The 20,713-nt window shown below is 50.9% G+C and overlaps 9 protein-coding genes across 9 annotated transcripts; 4 read left to right on the top strand and 5 right to left on the bottom strand.

The window, feature by feature from the left end:
* Positions 1–766: 766 nt before the first annotated feature.
* BO80DRAFT_431689 (uncharacterized protein) lies at positions 767–1,366 on the bottom strand (the record flags this gene model as incomplete). Its single annotated transcript, XM_025720759.1, has 2 exons — positions 767–823; positions 857–1,366. 2 exons carry the CDS (start codon positions 1,364–1,366, stop codon positions 767–769), a joined length of 567 nt encoding a protein of 188 aa, XP_025579489.1.
* Positions 1,367–2,862: 1,496 nt separating this feature from the next.
* On the bottom strand, positions 2,863–3,659 carry BO80DRAFT_431688 (uncharacterized protein; the record flags this gene model as incomplete). Its single annotated transcript, XM_025720758.1, has 3 exons — positions 2,863–3,302; positions 3,380–3,400; positions 3,626–3,659. The coding sequence occupies 3 exons, from the start codon at positions 3,657–3,659 to the stop codon at positions 2,863–2,865; spliced, it is 495 nt and encodes a 164-aa protein (XP_025579488.1).
* Positions 3,660–4,587: 928 nt separating this feature from the next.
* BO80DRAFT_373726 (purine-cytosine permease family protein) lies at positions 4,588–6,571 on the bottom strand. The gene is made up of 2 exons (XM_025716572.1): positions 5,915–6,571; positions 4,588–5,866 (listed from the first exon to the last, which is right to left on the bottom strand). The coding sequence occupies exons 1-2, from the start codon at positions 6,329–6,331 to the stop codon at positions 4,739–4,741; spliced, it is 1,545 nt and encodes a 514-aa protein (XP_025579487.1). The 5' UTR covers positions 6,332–6,571; the 3' UTR covers positions 4,588–4,738.
* Positions 6,572–8,169: 1,598 nt separating this feature from the next.
* Positions 8,170–9,913, top strand: BO80DRAFT_178392 (uncharacterized protein). Its single transcript, XM_025713997.1, has 6 exons — positions 8,170–8,442; positions 8,488–8,554; positions 8,606–8,758; positions 8,804–8,865; positions 8,911–9,208; positions 9,259–9,913. The coding sequence occupies exons 1-6, from the start codon at positions 8,351–8,353 to the stop codon at positions 9,736–9,738; spliced, it is 1,152 nt and encodes a 383-aa protein (XP_025579486.1). The 5' UTR covers positions 8,170–8,350; the 3' UTR covers positions 9,739–9,913.
* Positions 9,914–11,838: 1,925 nt separating this feature from the next.
* Positions 11,839–13,335, bottom strand: BO80DRAFT_346064 (multidomain presynaptic cytomatrix related protein; the record flags this gene model as incomplete). The annotated part of the gene is made up of 6 exons (XM_025715351.1): positions 11,839–11,975; positions 12,021–12,683; positions 12,735–12,788; positions 12,834–13,078; positions 13,120–13,199; positions 13,246–13,335. The coding sequence occupies 6 exons, from the start codon at positions 13,333–13,335 to the stop codon at positions 11,839–11,841; spliced, it is 1,269 nt and encodes a 422-aa protein (XP_025579485.1).
* A 506-nt stretch (positions 13,336–13,841) lies between these two features.
* Positions 13,842–15,774, top strand: BO80DRAFT_490759 (sterigmatocystin biosynthesis dehydrogenase stcV). Its single transcript, XM_025723654.1, has 5 exons — positions 13,842–14,111; positions 14,160–14,246; positions 14,297–14,377; positions 14,450–15,023; positions 15,111–15,774. Exons 1-5 carry the CDS (start codon positions 13,987–13,989, stop codon positions 15,411–15,413), a joined length of 1,170 nt encoding a protein of 389 aa, XP_025579484.1. The 5' UTR covers positions 13,842–13,986; the 3' UTR covers positions 15,414–15,774.
* Positions 15,775–16,132: 358 nt separating this feature from the next.
* Positions 16,133–18,441, top strand: BO80DRAFT_490758 (dynamin family protein; the record flags this gene model as incomplete). Its single annotated transcript, XM_025723653.1, has 3 exons — positions 16,133–16,246; positions 16,295–16,558; positions 16,609–18,441. The coding sequence occupies 3 exons, from the start codon at positions 16,133–16,135 to the stop codon at positions 18,439–18,441; spliced, it is 2,211 nt and encodes a 736-aa protein (XP_025579483.1).
* A 79-nt stretch (positions 18,442–18,520) lies between these two features.
* BO80DRAFT_178299 (uncharacterized protein) lies at positions 18,521–18,929 on the bottom strand. The gene has a single exon (XM_025713996.1). It carries the CDS (start codon positions 18,834–18,836, stop codon positions 18,600–18,602), a length of 237 nt encoding a protein of 78 aa, XP_025579482.1. The 5' UTR covers positions 18,837–18,929; the 3' UTR covers positions 18,521–18,599.
* Positions 18,677–20,434, top strand: BO80DRAFT_421788 (phosphopantothenate--cysteine ligase CAB2). The gene is made up of 2 exons (XM_025718686.1): positions 18,677–19,205; positions 19,254–20,434. The coding sequence occupies exons 1-2, from the start codon at positions 19,022–19,024 to the stop codon at positions 20,273–20,275; spliced, it is 1,206 nt and encodes a 401-aa protein (XP_025579481.1). The 5' UTR covers positions 18,677–19,021; the 3' UTR covers positions 20,276–20,434.
* Positions 20,435–20,713: the final 279 nt, after the last annotated feature.

Raw genomic sequence — 20,713 nt, 5'->3', positions numbered from 1 at the left:
GGGTGGAGGGGGTGGGGTAGGTTTCTGGCGGGGGTTTTGGCGGGGAAGGGAGCGGCGGGGGCGGTGGCGGTGGTTCATTTTGGGTGGGAGTTCGTCTGGTGGTGGTTGTGGTTGTGGTTGGGTGGATGTAAGGAGGTAACGGTAAGGTCAGAGTGAGATTCTTATAGTTTTAGGGATACCCCTGGCAGGGCTTGTACAAGTGGTGGTGGTTGGATGCCTAGCAGGCAGAATCCTTCCTAATCCGGTGTCCGGCTTAAGGCGGCATGAGTCACCCTGGTCTGTCGTGTCTGACGTGTGCAAGGCTGGTAATTACGGGATGATGGTTGGGTTGGCCAATAGCAACAAGGGAGTGCTAGATTATCTAGATGGTGGTTGTTCGAGATTACCAAGTAGACTAAACCCACAACTAAATAATGGCCAATTCTTCTATGTCCACAATATGAGTCAACATGAAAGGAAGCTACAAGCAGGTACAACCTTCATTATTCAGGGATTAACAGAGGTCTATGTTGCCATCAGTCGCATCCAAATGACCAAGACAGTACCAAATCAAAACCGTCATTGACGACATGTTTTCATGTCTACGTATGTAAACATCTTACGTTGAGCAGAGTAGGTATTGAAACCATCTAAATAATTGATTGAAACAGAAAGATTACGATATATGTATATAAGCAAGTGATAATCAGCATCTATACATCTCAGTATCAGATATATAACCCCGAATATCAACATACAGCTAAGTAGGTTAATTACTCAAAGATATTCACTCCTCCTTCTCAATACCACCAGCACCATCCCCACGAATAGGCAACGGAGGCCCCTGTCTCCACCCAAACCCAAATTCACATCTTACCTGGTTCAAAATCCCCCCAATATCACGCGAATCCTGACCATCCACCTCTCCCATTCTGCAAAGCTCCTCATTCCCCAGTACCACCAGCCCACCCCTCTTATAAAACATCACCTTCTCACCCACCAAGTGCGCGAAAATCTGCGTCCCTCGATGTTCATTCCTCTCTATCCTCGTCTCCCCTGATTCAAACATAGCAGGTTCAAGGCTATTCCCCGTCGTTATCCACGAGGCCATAGTAGATGCCAGAACCTTCGGAGAAGCCTGTTCCGGCCCTGCGATGAGAATAAAAAAGTCGCCGTACTTGTCATGCGATAGGATGAGGGAGTGGAAGTTGACGTTCTGGAAGGTTTGTTGGACTGTAAGTGTGCACTTCATATGCGTGCTGAACCCGTCTTGGCAGTTATGGGGGCCTTGAGTGGGCTTTGCGAGGAAGAAATCGAGGAGGCGGTCTTGCCAGGTCAGGAGGTCGTCGATGATGAGGTTGTCTTCTGGGGGCGTTTTGGAGGGCATTTTGGTTGATAGGAGGGAGGTGATGGTGTGTTGGAGGGTACCTCTGGGTAGAGAATTTGAGTGCATCATGGATTAGAGGCCTTTTATGCCTTTTTTGAGAAATTTGGCTGTCTGCATCTCTCTCCTTATCCAGTGTGTGGTGCTTTGTTGCTGGGTGTTCTTTATACCGATCTGCATCATTTTCTTTGTGCATTGTGTCTAGTTTTGATGTGCAGGTGGTTCCCGGTAACAAGGGCTTTGTACTGGAGGGAATACCTCGCCATGACTTTTACGCGCATTATCACATCTGCTTCACTCTAACAAAGAGATAACCATTTAGTACTAGTTCGATCAGCTTAATCAGAACTAGGCTTTGTTGAATCTTGATATAATAGTAATGTTCAGACTTTACATGCGATTCACTACACACAGACTCGTCACTTTGTGTAGTTCAAAACAGGATATATGCAGGATTTTCTTCCATACAAAGACGAATCCACAAAACAGTCAGCATCATGAGCCATCGCATGTGCCACACGCAACCCAGATAACTACCTAAAATAGTCTACGAACTTAGTATACTTCGCTTAGTTTAGAAGTTCTATATTTCATTGTCCTATCTACTTACCAGGACTTACCCCCTACGTTAGCAATTCCTGTATGGTTATCCCTGCACGGCCACATCTCATCCCCCTATGCCAAGCCCTACATAGCCACTGACCATAGGAATGTTACTCAATCTTGCTTTTACAAATCAACACCTATGCATGCTTTATACGGAACCCTGCGCTCAACCTTCCATTCTTTGATTACATGTCACAAGCAGTGCTACCTATTGTGTAGAATATACCGAGCAAGTCTGCTACACGTTATCTACGATAGATATCTCACTATTAGAGATGATTGGAAGACAGATGTGCATAGATAGGCTCATATCTGATAACACCTATGAAAGGGGCTATAGAGATCCTTAGAAAGATATAAGTTTTCTAAATTTGGCAGTTTGATGTTGCAGCCTGAGTGGGAATTATATAATTTACTACTTGATAGTTGTGGTTGCTGGATCATGGGTTTGGCCTGGAGATGCTTGCATATATTATCATCTTACGGATTTAAGCGCAGTATTAGAAATCTCATTGTATGATGTCTTTATTAAAGATGCTATAAAGCTTTCCATTATGATGATACGACTAACCCTGAAGTGTCAATAACAAGCTTAGGATTCCCAGTTACATCTTCAATGGTTATGGTCTTTGTTCATCTGAAGCAACATATAGAGCCGTCACTAAGGATAATTCTGCATGTCCTAACACCACGAACTTGCGACAGAAATGGCACTTGCACTACGTCTCCTCTGAATTACATATGTGGCTTGGGGAAATACATTCGGTATGACAGATCACAATAACTGTCTCTGAATATCTAGTCTATACACGACCAATGATACACATCGCTCGATAGACAGAACCGAACTACTGCAACTGACGCATTCAATAGCCGACAAGAGCCATCCTTAATCAGTCAGAAACGACTTCAACAGGCTTGTATTTTCCATCGGGAAGCTCTGACGATCTATCGTCTTCTGGACTTTCTTTAACCCATTTCTGAACAGTCAGCCAGCCAATGTCGCCCACGCTACAATCCAACGTGAAGTCTGGCATTTTCGCTGCGTCCAAAGAATAACTGTCTCTATAGAGAGGTGCATCGATTGCCCGAGAGCCGTTCTCCCCTTCTACATAAATACTGCTGCAAGGGAAGAACGCTCCAATGATCTTAAGATAAGCAGTCAGTCTTTGATCGATGTTACCCTCACGAAGGACTAATGTTGCCACGCTTGCACATAAGAAACAGCTGTTCTTTCGGGTCTGTATATCCAAGATCCGACCAAGTGCAATCGTCATCCCATGATAATTCTTGAACTTGTAATCTGCCTCCGGCATTCGTGATTGCGATTTGTCTAGATCAGACACCGCAATCTCCTCCAAACACTCCACCCTAAGGTGTGCACAGAATCTGCACAGATTTTCTTCATACCCAGGAAGAGGACTTGGGTGTCTGTGAAATATGAATCCATAATCTTCTAGTTTGAGGCCTTGCAATTCACGTGGATTATAATTTCGACCCAATTGCCAGACGATCAGTTTCTTGTGGTGAAGCATGTCCAAACATATGGAACATGGTCTAGACTTGTTTGGGACATCATCAGTTCTGTCCACTTGAGATGGCGGAATCGTTGCAGACACGTCAGTGAAGGAACCATGCAGGTTTAGAACCTCTTACCTTTCGCAACAGCGGCATCGTAGCCAGGAGCCATTATGCTGCTGCTGTAGCCACGACCAGAAACTCAGTTGGGTAACATGTCAAGATCGAAGTGACTCCAAACTCAGCCTTAGTGCGTGCGCTTAAGTATTATTGGCCCGATCTGTACACGTCACACACGCGGGGTTTGGCACTGTGCCTGAATTGGTTGTCTCATCGTGTGTGCGCAGTTGCTATGGTGCATAGTAGTATAAGTCAGTCTCGTCGGCCCATCACTGCAATTCCGATGCCCGAAACCTCCAAGATTCAGATCTAGCTTCAAACCACAGTCCTGGCGAAGTTTCACAAGGGAAAGTGGCTGACTATTCCAGCCTGGGATCCTCTCATCAATGCGCGATCAGGGGTTGGTTTGAATGGATTTCCGAAGAGATGTTGTCGAAGCTAGAAGTCAATTGGGCTGATTATGAACACTCTCCTGAGCAGTTTGGAACTGTGGAGGCAGGTCTGATGTGCGAAGTACTCCGGTAAAGATTGGGCCCGGTCAGGTGGCTGCATGTGATTAAATGCCCAAGGCAGTATCCACCCACTTCTTATCACCCTTCATATCCATGATTTTTATGGAAAATTTCGAGCTTTGTCTTGCATGCAGTTTAGCAGATCACTTTCAGACCTTGTTTACTATCGCATCAGCACTAGACCGTCCATGCGGCCTAGCCTACACCAAGTAGTTTTACTCTGCCTGTGAAGAACACACTGTATAAAGAATAGACCTCTTCTTGTCTCCTAGGGGAGTATGTGGTTGTTGAAATTGTTGAGGGTGTTTCTTTTGTTTTCTAGTTTTAATTCATTTCATCTCTCAATATTTAGACCAGTGATGTTGATGTAAGCTGTGCACACGCGTAGGTAAATACTTGTTCATCAGCCACTCGGAAAGACCCCAGAGGGCTATACTCGAGAATACAGCAAGAACCAATCAAGCAATTAACGTAGTAATCAGTGTATTGATTGTTCTAGCATCACACATTATCGGAGTCGAATCCACCGTTATAAACATCGATTAGGCATATACATCTTTTCGTCGTCCTCCTGTCTCGAACACAAGGAAACCCCATCACCATTACTCAAACCCATCATTTACCGACCGATCTTCTTCAGCTCCAACCACCGTAGCGGGGGATACACCAGCATCGCCCACGACACACCCACCCAGATACCCAGATCCGCACCATCCGATCCAACCATCTTGGCGATCGGTCCGACATACCAGATCTGGTCCATGCAGACAATCGCGCCCGCCCATCCGATCAGGAACGCGGCGAGAGCAGCAAATCCGATCGGCAACTTGGACCGGTCGGCCCAGGCATCCCAGTCAAAGCCAATGGTGCGGCGGAAAATGAACTGCTCCTCCAGGGCGATGGTCAGGTAGATGGTCACCCAGTAGCCCATCAGGGCGAGAAAGTTCTCGAAAATGTCGTAGAGGTGGTTCCGGCCACCCAGGGCGCAGGCAGTGTAGATGATCACACCAATGCAGGAGAGAAGCCATCTGGGGAGACGGGCGAGGTGACGACCCATGATCTGGAAGCCCAGGGTGGCAGAGTAGGTTCCGGGAATGTTGTTGGCGATCAGACCCAGGGCGACGATGACACCCATGAACTTGCCGAATCCGCCCAGTCCCTCGTAGCCAGCCAGGATCAGAGCTCCAGAGGAGGTATTGTAGGCGTCCGCCCAGGACTGATTGGTCAGAGTGCCACTGGCGAGACCAATACCCATGACGTTGGCGAAGGAGAGCGCCAGGCCAACACCCAGGAAGGTCATGATAAACGTCTTCCACTTGGAGGTGCTGGGAGGGAAGTAGACGAAAAAGTCAGCGCCAGCCGGGGCCCAGGCCACGGAACTGGAGAGACAAAGCGAGAAGAAGGTAAGACGGTTGGCGTTGATGGTCTGGGTGTCGCCAGTGGAAGAAATGTTGGTGTCGAACTTGGGCCCAGCACTGCCGACCAAGACGAAGATGGCAATGAGCTGAGGCACCCAGGCCCATCGCTCGTAGACATGGAAAGGCGCCATACCAAACACGACGACAATCCACGTGATGATGGCGATGATGATGATCCCGACCACCACCGTCATTCCACCATCCGCCACCGCAGACAACACCTGGCCACCCACGAGGCAGTCGATCATTCCGTATCCCAGCATGATGATGATGTTGAGCAGACAGCAAATCTTACTCGGGTAGTATCCCATAAAGTATCTCGCAACAACCTAAGCCAGTGTTAGTGAGCCTCTCCCTCGAGTGGTGATGTTACTTACCATGGTACGGTTACCACTCTGTGGTCCAAAGGTACCCATGTACGCCACACCCGCTGCACCCAGCAAAGCACCGAACACAGCACAGAGCGATGCATCGACAAATCCCAGAGAGTAGTCCAGTGGACCGTACATACCCACGGCAATGTTGTTGGCGGTGATGTTGGTGCTGAACCAGAGCAGGGTCATCTGCATATAGTGGGATGCGGAGGCGGCATGACGCTCCGACTCGGGCACACGCTCAATACCACGCCTTTCGAGGAACTTGATGGACTGAATCCGATCGTTGAACCTCGTCCAGGCACTCTCCGAGGATGGGAAAGCAGACATTTCCTTGTCATGTTCCGAGGGGACCGAGAACGACTCGACGGCCGGAGGGGCGCGGATGCCCTTCTCCTCGTCGCGCATGGTATCCGCCATGCTGATAGACTGATAGAGGTCTGCGAACTGGCGCAAACGAAGATCAAAACTGAACCCAGCAGATGAACGAAATCAACGCAGGCGTCGAGAGAAATCAAGAGGATTTAATGCAAACCCAGCTGCATGATGGGAGAAAAATTCACAGCCGGATGGAGGATGGAGGGGAGTTTTGCCCCCCTGTATGGGACACTAGAGCAGGGACTAAGTTAAAGCTAAGGTAGAGTTGGATCCGGCGATGGGATGTTGTTGGCGGCAACGGAGAAGGACTCCTCTTCGGTCCCTCCGTTCTCGCCGCGTTTTGGTTGAATTTTGACTTTTTTCCTGTTGGCCACGAGGAGTCCGCCAATGACAGGACCCGCACGGCAGCATCCATGCTTGGCTCAGTCTCCCGCATTGCTTAGCGGTTCAAGCTAAGAGATTGCTTCATTTCCTGCTCCTTGCAATTCCGGTCATCATCTTATTCTGAAGATTAGCCTCAGTCCCGGATCATTCGATTTGGCTTGTTTGACTAGGGTCTGGACATCGGTCATCAAGGTTTGCCACGACTCTGACCTTACCAGGGATGCTTAGTTAACTATCTCGTCTGATGAGTAAACTTGTTCGGGACTAATATTCTGCCGGTTTTCCACCGCCAGGGGCATGGGCTGATGGCGTGCAGGCTGCAGTCCGGCTTCAATTGAGTTCAGCTACTAACGGTGCAGAACATATATTAGGTCTCCATTCCGACAAACTCCATATTAAACAGCTCATGAGGCGAGGCCTGGTGTGACTTGTCCCCAAGCAGAGCATGGCCCGTCCTTATCACGATCCAAGTGGAGCCCTGCCCCGCTTCGTGACCGGAAGGTCTAGCCGTCCTTCCGTCCTTGACTTTCGACCGAGTGCTTGTCTGCTCACTGCAGCTGCTTGGCCGGCTGCTTGGACCATTTGTCGCCATGGTTCAGGTCCCCACGCCTTAGTCTGATGCCTACAGCTAGCCTCGCACTTCTCCGTCGCTACATTACGAAACCGCGATTTGTGCGGAAGACAATTTACACGGCTTGGCCCGACCAGTGAAACCTAATCATTATCATTGACCCTTCGAAGAGAGTGCGAACTCTCCGAACGCGTACTCGTACTCATCTATTTAGATCTGGACTCGGATCGTGGCAGCTGCTTATGCCGAAGCTCCTCCGAGGCTCCCACTAATCTGTTAGCTGGAATCACGCAGTTAATCTAAAACTCGGCAAATTGAATCCTAGACCCTCGTTTCGCCTCTAGCCGGCTGATGATGATTGGACACTGTTACACCGTGTCTAGTGATTCAAAAACGTGGTGTCCTTGTACGTGGCAACGTGGACGATTTGTCCGCCTCCCTGACTGGCTGTCAGACTCCGCGGGGACACCATTTGTAGCCGAAGTTTACTGGTCGGCACTGGCCGTCTCCTGATGAGGCCAGGGTTGCAAATGCCCCAATCCCGATTATCAAGCGTCGGAGATTTTCCGAGTCCAAGTCTGGTTCCAGCCTTGTGGCTGGCACTATCCAGTATACGAGCAAGAACGTCACGACTAGCTGGATCCCAACACTATGAGCATGGGAACTCCAATAGGTGCAGACTATTGAGCCCGTCTGCTTACCCTCGAACGCACGTTGTCCGGCTCTTCCGGCTGCGAGAATAGACTTTGTGCAGAATTTTCTCGTTTATGCAGGGATGCAGCCTAGCAGGGATTTGAATCCTGAGGGTAATAAAATCATTCAGCAATGCCGTGGTGTGCTCCATAGCCACTCAGCCGTCCCAATCTACTGCCCGTGCCGCCACCATGCAGAGGACACACGAACCATAGGAGAAGCACTCCCACCAAGCCTACGTACTAGAGTACATCAATGCCGCTCCCAAATTAGTTGGTGACTAAGTTCAAGCCACCGAAAAAGGACGCCATTTCTTAAAGTTCATAAACTGCGTCCCGTACTCCATACATCTAGGCCATTGCGGTCCTGCGACCATGGTTTTGTCGATTCTTTGCGCACACCCCTAGAACATCATGTCCACTGATGGTGGCGGTAGTCCGCACGATTTATTCGTGCAGACCTGGATTATGTACAGCATCGCCATGTTGCTGTTCCTCGTGAGAGTGTATGCATAACCAATCCCTCCTTGGACAACCAGTAACGGTGATAGTTTTGCCCGGTACAAGCGGTTGGGCTTCCGACTCCAGATTGAAGATTATCTCATGGTGGTCGCCGTGGTAGGTTGACCCCTCGCACGTCAAGATTAAGCTAATGTGTTGTCTACACAGGGTTTCTACACGGCATTTGTCGTGACGAATATTGCCATCATCGACGGAGGAGGAAGCAATTTGTACGAGCCCGCCAGTCTCTACTACACCTTTACGGCCGCCGAAATCGCCGCGAGGGTCAAAGGCTCCAAGATTGAGTTTGCTTCAGAAAATGTAAGTTTGCTTCGAAATTCTACGAGCAGGTCTAACCTCGACCAGTGTCAGCTCTGCACCATTTACTCGCTGAAAGCTTGCATGCTGCTGGTGCACTTCCGACTCACGTAAGTGCACTTCTCTAGCAAACTTCGGTCTGCTGACAGGTTTAGGACCAATCTGTGGCAAAATCGCCTCGTCAAAATAATTGCAGGGTACACCCTGGTCGGCTGGATCACCACGGAGCTGGTGCTGTTTCTCAACTGTCGCCCCCTGTCCGGATATTGGACACTCCCGCCACCCCATAAAGAATGCTCCACCTACTTCCGCTACGAAGTGGTGCAATGCGTCTTCAATCTCAGCTCCGACATAGCCATTCTCTGCGTGATTCTGCCGATGTTTATCCGGGCCAAGATGCCGTGGAAGACGAAATTACCCGTGATTGTTGTTTTTTCCATGGGTATCGTGGTGGTGCGTCTGATCCGACTCCTCTCGGTTTTTGCTAATATGTTTCATCTCAGATCGCCTGCGCCATCATCTCCAAATACTTTACGTTCTCCAACATCTATGACGACAGTTATCAATTCTGGTACCTGCGCGAAGCGTCGATCGGTATGTACGTAACGAACTTGCCGTTCGTCTGGAGCCTGGCGAGATCGACACTCGCCTTCCTGCGAACGAGCCAATACACGCACAATGGTCGGTACGATGAGGCGCAGTACGGAACCGACCACGCTTCCAAAGCGCGATGGAAATCAGGGGCGAATTCCCGATCGACTCGGAACGTGACCGGCATGTACGACACTCGGACTGGACGAGCGGACGGCTTGACGCGCACGGAGAGCGAAGAGAACATTATTGAACTGGGTGGGGTAGCCGGACATCTCACGAACAAGTCGACGGCGTCTGCTGGAAGTGACAATACCGACTGGGCCCAGGCGACTGGGCAGGACGACTTTATGATCCGAAAGACGACCGAAATCGTGATTCAGAAGGACTGATTCAGCCGACACTACACAACGTCCCGATATTCATGGAACTGGTCACAGCTAACCCAACACTACGATCGGAAGAATCCAAGCAGTCCCCCTGTTAATCCCTACGGACGAAACCCCTTGCCCCTCCATCTACGATCTCAGTGCGTGCGGCGCAGCAACCCCGCTGCCTTGGTCTGAACCATAGTTCTCTCAGCAGAGGCCCCGCGGGGATCTCATCCACACCATCGAATTGTCCGATCCTATCGAGCAACTGCGAAGGCGATCAGTTCCACCTCCTCGCCGTCATCCAGCCACGGCCCTGGGATTTAGGTAATAATTCCACCAGCGTGGTCAGTCCCACGCGAAACACGTAATGGTGCCTTGCTTCGGAGACCCATTCGGCCGGCGCTTAGCGATCGGCCGACCACGAGGATTAGTGGTAGGTGCGGTGCTGGCTGCTGATCCGATTCACCATATCTTTCATATGTCTGTATATAGTTATGACCATAGTAATATCAATCATGTGTGATGACCATCATGCCCCCTCGTTTGTAAATGTCAATACTCTGGATGCCCCTGAAATTGGCACAGCCGTGTCAACGGAGCGGGTCGGGTCGGTCGGCAACAAGCCTACCACCAACCCAAACCAACCCACGTACCAAACCTACCAAACTTCGAGTTCGTCCGTGTCACTGTCACACAAAGTCACGCCGTCACTCCCAAGCACTCTTGGCATCATTCCTTCAAGGCTTGTTTCAATGTAGTCTAGCGTCCGCATGACAATTACCTCCGACTCCTCCATAGTGGTAACCTTTTTTTTTTTTTCAAACATCGGACCTAAAGTCTGAATGTGCAGAACTTGATTCTCGAACTGTGGACTGTGGATCCGTCCACCAGCTTGGGTATAGTTATACACTAGGACGGATTGGTTATTTTCACCCGATGCTATTTTTTTTTTCTTTGTTTTTGGGTTATATCATTTGGGTGTGGTTACCCCGCTGAGGGGCTAGTTTCGCTAGATGGAGGGGTAGATAGAGGGTAGGGAGGGGGAAAGGCAGATAGGTAAGTTTTGGGTGAGACATGGGACAATAGTTGGTGGGTATCTAGGTGGATGGATGGAGGGGTCGAGGGGTAGAGGGGTGCAAGGGGAGGGGTTACCTTGATGGTTGTCTACTAGGTCACTAGGTAACTAGGTACTAGGTAACTAGGTAGATAATTACAGGGTTAACTACATAGTCAGACCTTAGAAGTGAAGAAGCGAACGTTAGTTCGCACTACTGATTACGGAGAACTCCATAGTTAGACTTGGTATGCACTATGCAGGGACTAACAAATACTAGGGAGTAGGTACTGACCGGGGACAGGAACTACTGCAGGAACCACCGGGATTTTTCTAGTATATTCTAGTTCTAGGTTTAGTTTCGACACGGCAGTTGGATTCGAACTAGATACTATCTACGGAGTATACTCCGTAGTAATCAGTACTATGTAGAACTAAGGCTTAGGGCCTTGGAACTTGGGAGTTGAAACTAAAAGTAAGATTTTAGTTCTTCGGCAGTAGTTGGGGTGTTAGTTGCCGGGGGTTCTTATCTCTGTTTATCTGGCTAGCTAGCTAGCTATCGAAGGGTTAGGTATTTGTGCGGAATGAGTCTAGTGAGGACTTCTGTGCAGAAGTGTAAGTGGCAGTGATATTTGTTGTTAGGTAGGTATGTCGTACTTGAGTATATTACGGGCTTGGTTTGTTTGTTTGTTTCAGTGTTTTTATTGATGACATGAAGTGACATTAGCACTGGTACTCGGGTCGGATGGGATGGGCTGGGTTAGGTGGATATATATAGTGAGGTATAATGTCTGGAGTAGAGGACGTGATCTATTTGATTATGTGATAGGGTAGTAACTAATTTGGAACGTGTTGATTCGAGTTCTGTGGGCAAGAAATTCCTCGTAGTGAGGGGAATATATTATCAGATCTGGTAGACCCCATTATATCTAATTACGACTGAAGCTGATCTAAGATGAGATAGCCTTCACAGGTATCTATACTGCTCATACACTGCTACTGTGAAACTAAATGGTAAGATCAATTATTGTGAAATGCAGCCTGTCTTCATGCTATATCCCCTATTAGAACCTATCGTTCGCTCGTCCCAGATACCGACTTCGGAACGCCTGACTAAGTGTGCTCATGCGACTGGCCATGCCACCCTGCTGCATGTTGCTCATAAGAGCTTCCTCCAGCGCGGACTGTGTGACGCTTGTATCTGAGACCATCAGTATGATATTCACCAAGTGATAAGTATTCTTACCATCCAAATCACTAAAGCTGCTTCCCATACTCGGCGTCCCTTCACTGGCATCCCGCCTCAAAGCTAAAGACGGTCGTGGACTGAAAGGACCCCTTTGCGGACTCAGTGGTCCCCCACTTTGGTTCATCCCCGGTCGTCTGCTAGAATGCGAGTGTGAGTGTGTAACCGGGACGCCCGAGCTGGCAGAGCTCGCGGACGATTCTGTCGCCACGGATCCTCGAGGACGGCCGGATGACCCAGGAAGGTCCGGGTTCATTCGCAACGTATTACTGGGATCGTCTCCGAATGTCTCGTGGGGGGTTTGATCGAGATCCGGGAGGAAAGCAGGGGAATCGTCGTCGTCATCCTCGTCGTCTCTTAAGCCGGGTCGGTGGGTTGAGAATGCTCCGAATTGGGGCCGGAATCTCAGTCCGTGACGACTTCCGATTTTATCGTCGTCTGATTCCGATTCGGATCCCGATGAGCTAGAGGTGATATCATCTTCCAAGGTAGGAGATTTCGGGGCCGATGGTGGTGCAGCTTGTTCTCGCTTGACCGACTGTCGAGTATAACTTTCTCGTCTGGGCTCTCTTGGCTCAGCGGGGGTGTCGTTGCGGAATGGCTCGCGAGCACTCTTGACCTGGTTAACGGTTGTCGTCGAGCTGGTGCGTCGCGGGATGGGAGCTAACAATGGGTGTCAGACCATGCTATGACAGTGGAACAGATATGGACTACCTCGTTGTGGGATGGTGTCTTTTTGCTGTGAGAGGCGGGATGGAGCTCGAGGGCCTTGACCGCATTAGCAGTTGAATGGTATATGCAGGCAGAACCTACCTGGATTACTAGCGCCCTTGGTCTGTTGGACCTGGGCTGTGCTGCCCGACACCGAACCCGGAGCCGGAGAGGCAGGGTTCGATTGCGTGGGTACTTTGAGCATCTGTGCCCGAACCTGCGATAGCTGGCGGTCATAGAGCCATGCAGCCTGTTGAAGCAGGAACTGCAGGGTCACATCGAAACGATCTGCTCTGCAGTTTGTCAGTATGATTCGATGTGATGCCACAGAACGTACAGCGCCTTCCCTGCACACGGTCAGTACAATTCCACTGCTAGCGTCTCCTACTTACAGTCTAGATCATCTCCTTTGGGAAGTCGGGACAGAATATCCCACAGCGCTTGGTCTTTCGCAGCATTCCATTCGACCTGTTGGTCAGTACTCGTAGATGAGTCGATGACTAGCGGGACTTACCGGCGGAGGATCCACAAAGTCACCCCTGGGGAAGGGCAGGCGAATAAACACGGTGAACTTGGTGTCCCCGGATTGATTGAGAGACGTCATCACGTTGTCGTATGCAAGAGTGAGTGGATTGAGACAAAGCATACAAACCATACAGACCACTAGACTGATGGCACCGAAGTGTCTTGCTACTCGACGTTGGAAGATAGTGGAGGCGGGGAGTGAAGGCGGAGACGAGAGGTCAGGTGCGTTGCGATAGCGGATGCGGAGTATTGCCACACGGATGCCTCACAAGGCATACATCACGTGGTGCATAAATCCGATACGGTTAGCCGGTTTGCCAGATTGGTCGTATGCTGCAGGCTAGACAGTCGAAGGATCTGAATCAACAAGTCACACCATCGGGATGCAATCAAACATTCCGTTCCGTCTGACAGCAGCACTAGTAGGGCTTGGCAGGGTCGATCGGAGTTACCGTCTGCCAACAAGGATGAAATGTCTAGTGGAACTAATGCGCCTACGTCAGTTGTCTGCCTAGTATATCCCCGCCGGTAGCTAAGCGTCGTATATGCCAGGCATCAAAGGATGCGTATTCATGCAGTCTGCGTCCAACCAAGATGCAGCTCAGAATAATGGACATGCCCGCTTCTTGGGACGACTAAACACCCAGAAGTATATAAAAGGGCAGCAGTACACCAGCAGACCTCAACCCTCAGAATCCATCCCAAATTATCCATCCCATTGCTTCTCAGAATGTCTGGCTTGTCTCCCGCTCCCATGCCCAAGACCCTTTTGGGTTTCCACCAGGTGCTATCACCCACCGGGGGAATCAAAGTCTCCCCATTATGTCTCGGTGCCATGAACTTCGGAACCGCCTGGTAGTATCACCTTGCTACACTCTTACACCAATTGACTGACCTCCCTAGGGAACCCTACATGGGCGAATGCAGCAAGGAAGCTTCCTTCGCCATCCTAGACACCTTCTATAAAAGCGGCGGAAATTTCATCGATACGTAGGTCTACACCCACCACCTCTACCACCAACAACTAACCCCCCCCCCAGCGCCAACGCCTATCAAGACGGCCAATCCGAAGAATGGATCGGAGAATGGATGAAGCAACGCAACAACCGAGACCAAATGGTGTACGCTCCCCCACCCCCCCCACCCCCTCCCCTACACCCCCAGGGCCATCCCACTAATAATAAGAACAAAAGAATCGCAACCAAATACACCACCGGCTTCCGACGCACCCAAACAACGACCATCCCCCTCCAATCCAACTACGTCGGCAACTCCACCAAATCCCTCCACCTCTCCGTAACCCAAAGCCTCAAAAACCTGCAAACCAGCTACATCGACATCCTCTACATCCACTGGTGGGATTTCACCACCAGCGTGGAAGAAGTCATGCATAGTCTCAATGCCCTCGTTCTCGCCGGAAAGGTCCTCTACCTCGGTATTTCTGACACGCCGGCGTGGGTGGTGGTCAAGGCGAATGCGTACGCGCGGGCCAATGGACTGAGAACGTTCTCCGTGTACCAGGGAAGATGGAACGCGGCGGAACGCGATCTTGAGAGGGAGATTGTGCCCATGTGTTTGGATCAGGGGTTGGCGGTTGCGGCGTTTTCGGTGTTGGGGCAGGGTCGGTTGAGGGTTGGGGTGGAAGGGGAGGAGGAACAGGAGTATACGGGTTCGACGCGGGGAAAGGTGCAGACTGAGACGGATGTGGTGATTTCAAAGGCGTTGGAGAAGGTTGCGAAGCGGAGGGGGGTGTCGTTGCATGCTATTGTACTCCCCCCCCCCCCCCAATACCCCTTCTCATTCTCTAATAAGCACTACTTCTGGAACCCCCTCACTAACAATAAATCCATCCAGGCAATCGCATACATCCGCTTCAAAGCCCCCTACATCTTCCCCATCATCGGACAACGCAAACTCGAGCACCTGAGAGCCAACATTGACGCCTTGAAAATCGATCTCTCCAAGGAAGAGATGGATGAAATCGATAATGCTCTTCCATTTGACCCGGGATTCCCGATGAACTTTGTTCTTGGTGATGGGTTCAAGACTTTGTTCACGGCTGCGGATGTGACGGCGACCAAGTGGACGGCGCATATTGATGCCCCGACGCCGGTTATGCCCGTGAGGCCGAGGAGGGATTTTCGGGGTGGGGAGTGAGGTGGTGGGGGGATAGTTTTGGGTTGGGTTTGGGGTGGAGAATGGATTGTTTGTGAGGATTGTCGTGTGTAGAGTTTTGACTTTGATTGGCATATGTGATATTCTTACAAGCCTTCGTTGTTGCTGAGCCGGATGGAGGTAGATAAGAGATCTATCGATAGACTTCGAGGATAATCACTTTGATAGATGAACTTGTGAAATGGTCAGCTATCGTTCGTATATTGCTCCGGTTCCCGGAAGCTTATGGCGTGGGGTTGTACAAAAACGATACAGATGACCGTATCCAAGGCGAGGTGTCAGCACATGTTTGTTATTGTTTACTAGTAACTATCCGCTCGATAATGTTTTGCTCATTCTCATGTCCTGCATCTTTGATACGAATTGGAAACTGTCAGTATCCCTCATACATGTCCGTCCCTCGACTGATGAATTGTTAAGCCGCCAACTTCCATCGTCAGGATGCAAGTATCACATCCAGATCCCGACAACGCCGCCAATTCACCATGCAAAGTTCAACTGAACGTGACTGCTCCCTTCACTGCTCAACCACGTTCTTTGTGTAGCAATCTGTTAAATTCACACGACGTGCAAAGTTTTCCTCCTATTTCAAAAGCCGTGTCCTTCCCTTCTTCCATCCTCTCCATCCATCTCCGTTCATGCCTCCCATCTTCTCAATCCTCTTGCGTCCATTGCATCTCTTTGCTTCCGCACCCGCCAAAATGGCCGCTAAATCAGCTGCACCCGATGCCAATCTTCTCAACAGCTCGGAGTTACTGAAGAAGATCGATAAACTGCGCGAGAAAAACGTCGGAAAACATGTTCCTCTCCCTCAGGTAGATTCTCACCCGAGAAGGCATCTATCAGTTACCAACGTCACATAGCTAGTAGTTGTTGGAGACCAGAGCTCGGGAAAGTCCTCTCTCCTCGAAAGTCTCACTAAGATCCCTTTCCCCCGTGATCTGGAGCTCTGTACTAGATATGCTACACAGATTACCTCCCGTCGCGAGACTGAGTCGTTCGTTGAGATTTGCATTATTCCTGCTCCGGATGCCTCTCTTGTACACAAGGCCAAGATTCAGTCTTTTAAAAAGACACTCAACGGCACCGAGGATTTTCGTTCGGAATTTCCAAATGTTCTCAAAGAGGTTCGTTTCATCCAATTGAAGTCTGCCTGTAGCACCGCTGACGATGATAGGTCAACGAGTATATGGAAATCCGCTCGGATCTTTCTTCCAAGGATGGGTCAGTCTTTAGTAAAGATGTGTTACGCATCGAGTTGTGCGGACCCACGGAAGACTATCTCACGGTCATCGATGTGCCGGGCATCTTTCGGGACCCTACGGATGGCATCACGACTGACAGCGATATCGAGCTCGTTCGAGACATGGTCAAGAACTATATCAGAGATTCTCGCACTGTGATCTTGGCCGTCCTCCCTAGCAATGTGGATATCGCCACCCAGGAGATTCTGAAGCTCGCCAAAGACTACGATGTCAATGGGGAGCGTACTCTTGGGGTCCTGACGAAACCTGATTTGGTAACCGAGCAGAGTGCCAAGGCAACTTTGTGCTCGCTGGTGTTGGGCCACAAAAGACCGCTCACCCTCGGATATCATCTGGTGAGAAATCGTGGCGCAGATGAAAATGATGCGCTCGATCATGGGGCAGGAGAGAGAATGTTTGATAGCTCCCCTTGGAGTACCTTGCCAAAGGACAAAATCGGCGTCCAAGCCCTCCGGCGACGACTCGGCGAGCTCCTGGGTCAAATCACGGAACGGGAGTTCCCAGAGCTGCGTAAAGACCTCAAAGCTCAGATTGAGTCGTGCCAGCAAGATCTGGAACGCCTGGGGCCTGCGCGTCAAACCGAACAGGAACAGCGTGCGTTTCTGAGCGGAATCGCACGTCGTTTCCAAACCCTCTCCCGGGCTGCACGTGATGCTCATTATTCAGAGGATGCAGCATTCGAACAGACGGAATTCAGGCTGTTGACGCACATTGTCAATCTTTCCGACCTATTCAACTCGGTCTTCCAAGAGAAGGCCCACCTGCGTGGTTTTGAGCGCCCTGCCTTGGAAACAGACGAGGGCCAGAAAAGTGAACGTGATGAGCCCACCGATGCTCCCAAGCAAACCAAAGTCTGGGCTCGTCTGAGTGCCAAGCAAGCCGAGACTTTTGAAAGCCTTGATCCCAGCAACTTCCCGGAGCTGGAGCAGATCATCAGCCGCGGCACAGATACTAAAGATCCCGCAGAAGGTATCAAAGCTTGGATTGAAGACCTGTACCTCAACTCCCGTGGGCTCGACTTGGGAACTTTTGGTGGTACTATTCTGTCCAGCGCTTTCAAGGAGCAGACCATGAAGTGGGAGCTCATGACGCGGGAGTATGTCTCGAACATAATCATGGTGGTTCACCGGTTCCTTTGCTCGGCATTGGGTAAAGTCTGCGCCAACCGACAACTTTATGACAGAGTGCGGTCCAGCATCCTTGACGAGCTCCTCGAACGGTATAACGTGGCCATGACACAGGCATTATTCCTTCTGTCCGTTGAGCGAAACCGCCGACCTTATACCCTCAACGATTACTTCAGCGACACCCTCCAGAAGATGCGTGGGGCTCGGGTGGCCAAGATGCTGGAGGGAAATGCCCGAGGTGAGATGAGAAAGGACCGGAACGGCTACTGGGCATCCTCTGGCAACAAGGTGGTCGATCTGGAAGCTGTCAAGGAAGCCGCCATCAACCAGGGAAATGTCGAGTATGTGAAGGAGGAAATCCATGACATCCTTTGGTCATATTACAAGGTGGCCTGCAAGAGGTTTGTAGATAGCGTCTACATGCAGGCCGTCGAGCACTGTCTCTTGACTGGACCGGAGAGCCCACTGGAAGCTTTCAGCCAGGACTGGGTCATCAACTTGACTGGCGACCAACTAGAAGCCATAGCGGGGGAATCGCCAGTGGCCAAGGCGCGACGGGTGAGCTTGATGCAAAAGGTGGACGAGTTGACTGCTGCTCTGCAGATCTTGAAGTTTTGATCATTTGGTTGTTTTTGATTAACCTTGTTGGCTAGTCGTGTCATCATCGTAATAGTATGGCAATCATATGGAAGTGTTATCCTCATGATAGAAATACCCGATGGCCGCTATAGCCAGTTTAGACCCAAAAAGGAAAAACCGAGGACCGGAGCAGTGCGTCATATCCCAAGGCGGTGAAGAGCCCCTCCCGGTGAAAAGGGACCCGCGACAACCATCGCGCCGTTCCCATCACCAGGTCTGAGATATCTCCTTGCAGGACCAAATCTTCCTCGATTGCGCCGGATCCTCCGATCATCGGTGGTTAATCCGTTGGGAACGAGATTCTCAGCTGACAAGCGCAATTGCAGTAGGATTACTGCGACGCATCCCACCGTGCTCCGAACTACCCGGCACATGTCAGAATATAGCAAACGCTGCTTCTCCTGAGTTCGCTCGCATTCTCCTCGATCGTCTGCTTCCGTTGTCGAAAGATCCTACAAGCAATTGTCGTTCCAGTCCTCCGTCGTTGACCTCACCAATACCCTCCTTCCGAACCATAGAGTCCGATCGCATTGATAGACGGTTGCAGCCTTCGCTCAAGATGACCTCCGCTCCGACGCCAGAAATGACCCCCGCCGAGGCCGAGTCGGTCTACTTCAACAACTACCCCCCACCCAAGTCCCTTCCCAAGCATGAAGCCCTCGTGCGGGCTTTTGTCGACTACCATGTCCAAGCGAACCGGCGCCTGGTTCTGGTGACATCAGGAGGCACCACAGTTCCTCTGGGTTGGTGGGATGGATCATGCGCCCGAGAATACTTCTGACGATGTGCAGAAAACCAGACCGTTCGCTTCATTGACAACTTCAGCGCGGGCACGCGGGGTGCCGTGTCGGCAGAATACTTTCTTCAGGAGGGGTACGCGGTGATTTTCCTGCATCGGCAGTTTAGTCTGCTGCCGTATTCGCGGCACTACAGTCACTCGACCAATTGCTTCTTGGATTTCATGGACGAGGAGGAAACCGGGCCGACGGCAGATGGATCGGATCACCGGCCGATCGTGGTGCGCAGTGAGTACCAGGATCAGATGCGGGATGTGTTGCGAAAGTACCGGTATGCGAAGCGCAACAACCTCCTGTTGCTCCTTCCGTTTACCACCATCTCCGAGTATCTCTTTGAATTGCGGTCGCTGGCCCAGCTGATGAAGCCCCTGGGGCCCAATGCGCTGTTCTATTTGGCGGCGGCCGTCAGCGATTTCTTCATCCCCAACGATCGGATGTCGGAGCACAAGATTCAGTCATCAGAGCTGCCAGAGCATTTGACGCGGGACCAAGCGACCGACACGTCGGACATCTACACGGGCGGGATTGAGCCGCAACCGGCGTCGCGTAGTAAGAAACTGATCATTGATCTGGACCCGGTGCCCAAATTTCTGCATCGATTAGTCAACGGGTGGGCGCCGGATGGCAGTATGATTGTGTCGTTTAAACTTGAAACGGACCCCAACCTGCTAGTGTACAAGGCGCAGACGGCCCTGCAGCGGTACGCGCACCACCTGGTGATTGGGAACCTGCTGACCACGCGCAAATGGGAGGTGGTGTTTGTGACTCCGGACCCCCCGCACGAGCGTTGGATCCGGGTGCCAAAGTCGCGGCGCAGCAAGAGCATTTCGGGCAGTGAGGCGCAGGTTGGCCTGGCGGAGGCCAAGCGGGCGGGCGAGTCCGCCCAGGAACCCAGTGGGGGCGAACCCAAGGACGAGAGCCTCGCGGCGGAGGGGGTGGAGATTGAGAGTCTGATCATCCCGGAATTGGTCCAGTTGCATTCGCGCAAGATTGCGAAACACCAGGCCGAGTCGTAGACGTGGTTGGCGGACCAAAAGTGAGACTAGTGCTGGGTTTCAGGCGGTTCTGATGACGAATGCAATGCTGAGTTTTCAGATAGATTAAAGGGTCTAGTACTATGCAGTATACAATGTTACAGACAGTATACACGTACAGGTGGATTAATTGTGCCTTGACCAGGACCTAGTGCTGCTGTCAGATTGACCCATCCAGGGGCCAAAAGTGCACATTCCTTCCATCGATGGGATCTTTTATGAGAACAGCAGCCGTATGATGGCAACGTACGATACCATCGGAGAGTACAACTACTGTACAGCTACTGTGCAACTACTTCATCTAGAGTAGTATGTTGAATCAGAAGAATAAATTCTGACAGCTCACCGCTGACGGGATCAGGGGCGGTTTCAGGTGGTGCTCCTCGGAACGGACCCCGACTAGCGATGGAACGAGCTCCA

Source organism: Aspergillus ibericus, assembly GCF_003184845.1.
Source record: "Aspergillus ibericus CBS 121593 unplaced genomic scaffold BO80scaffold_4, whole genome shotgun sequence".
NCBI classification, from domain to species: domain Eukaryota; kingdom Fungi; phylum Ascomycota; class Eurotiomycetes; order Eurotiales; family Aspergillaceae; genus Aspergillus; species Aspergillus ibericus.
Note: the sequence above shows the minus strand (reverse complement) of the source record. Positions and strands in the feature narration are given on the sequence as shown.

What these genes read in the sequence shown, in the direction of transcription:
- BO80DRAFT_373726 (XM_025716572.1), bottom strand. Translation starts at nt 6,331, where the DNA reads ATGGCGGATACCATGCGCGACGAGGAGAAGGGCATCCGCGCCCCTCCG. An exon ending in AGAGTGGTAACCGTACCATG is followed by an intron (nt 5,867 to 5,914) that starts GTAAGTAACATC and finishes ACACTGGCTTAG; the next exon opens with GTTGTTGCGAGATACTTTAT.
- BO80DRAFT_178392 (XM_025713997.1), top strand. Translation starts at nt 8,351, where the DNA reads ATGTCCACTGATGGTGGCGGTAGTCCGCACGATTTATTCGTGCAGACC. An exon ending in ATCTCATGGTGGTCGCCGTG is followed by an intron (nt 8,555 to 8,605) that starts GTAGGTTGACCC and finishes TTGTCTACACAG; the next exon opens with GGTTTCTACACGGCATTTGT. An exon ending in TTTCCATGGGTATCGTGGTG is followed by an intron (nt 9,209 to 9,258) that starts GTGCGTCTGATC and finishes GTTTCATCTCAG; the next exon opens with ATCGCCTGCGCCATCATCTC.
- BO80DRAFT_490759 (XM_025723654.1), top strand. Translation starts at nt 13,987, where the DNA reads ATGTCTGGCTTGTCTCCCGCTCCCATGCCCAAGACCCTTTTGGGTTTC. An exon ending in GGCGGAAATTTCATCGATAC is followed by an intron (nt 14,247 to 14,296) that starts GTAGGTCTACAC and finishes CCCCCCCCCCAG; the next exon opens with CGCCAACGCCTATCAAGACG. An exon ending in AACAACCGAGACCAAATGGT is followed by an intron (nt 14,378 to 14,449) that starts GTACGCTCCCCC and finishes TAAGAACAAAAG; the next exon opens with AATCGCAACCAAATACACCA.
- BO80DRAFT_178299 (XM_025713996.1), bottom strand. Translation starts at nt 18,836, where the DNA reads ATGTGCCGGGTAGTTCGGAGCACGGTGGGATGCGTCGCAGTAATCCTA.
- BO80DRAFT_421788 (XM_025718686.1), top strand. Translation starts at nt 19,022, where the DNA reads ATGACCTCCGCTCCGACGCCAGAAATGACCCCCGCCGAGGCCGAGTCG. An exon ending in AGGCACCACAGTTCCTCTGG is followed by an intron (nt 19,206 to 19,253) that starts GTTGGTGGGATG and finishes GACGATGTGCAG; the next exon opens with AAAACCAGACCGTTCGCTTC.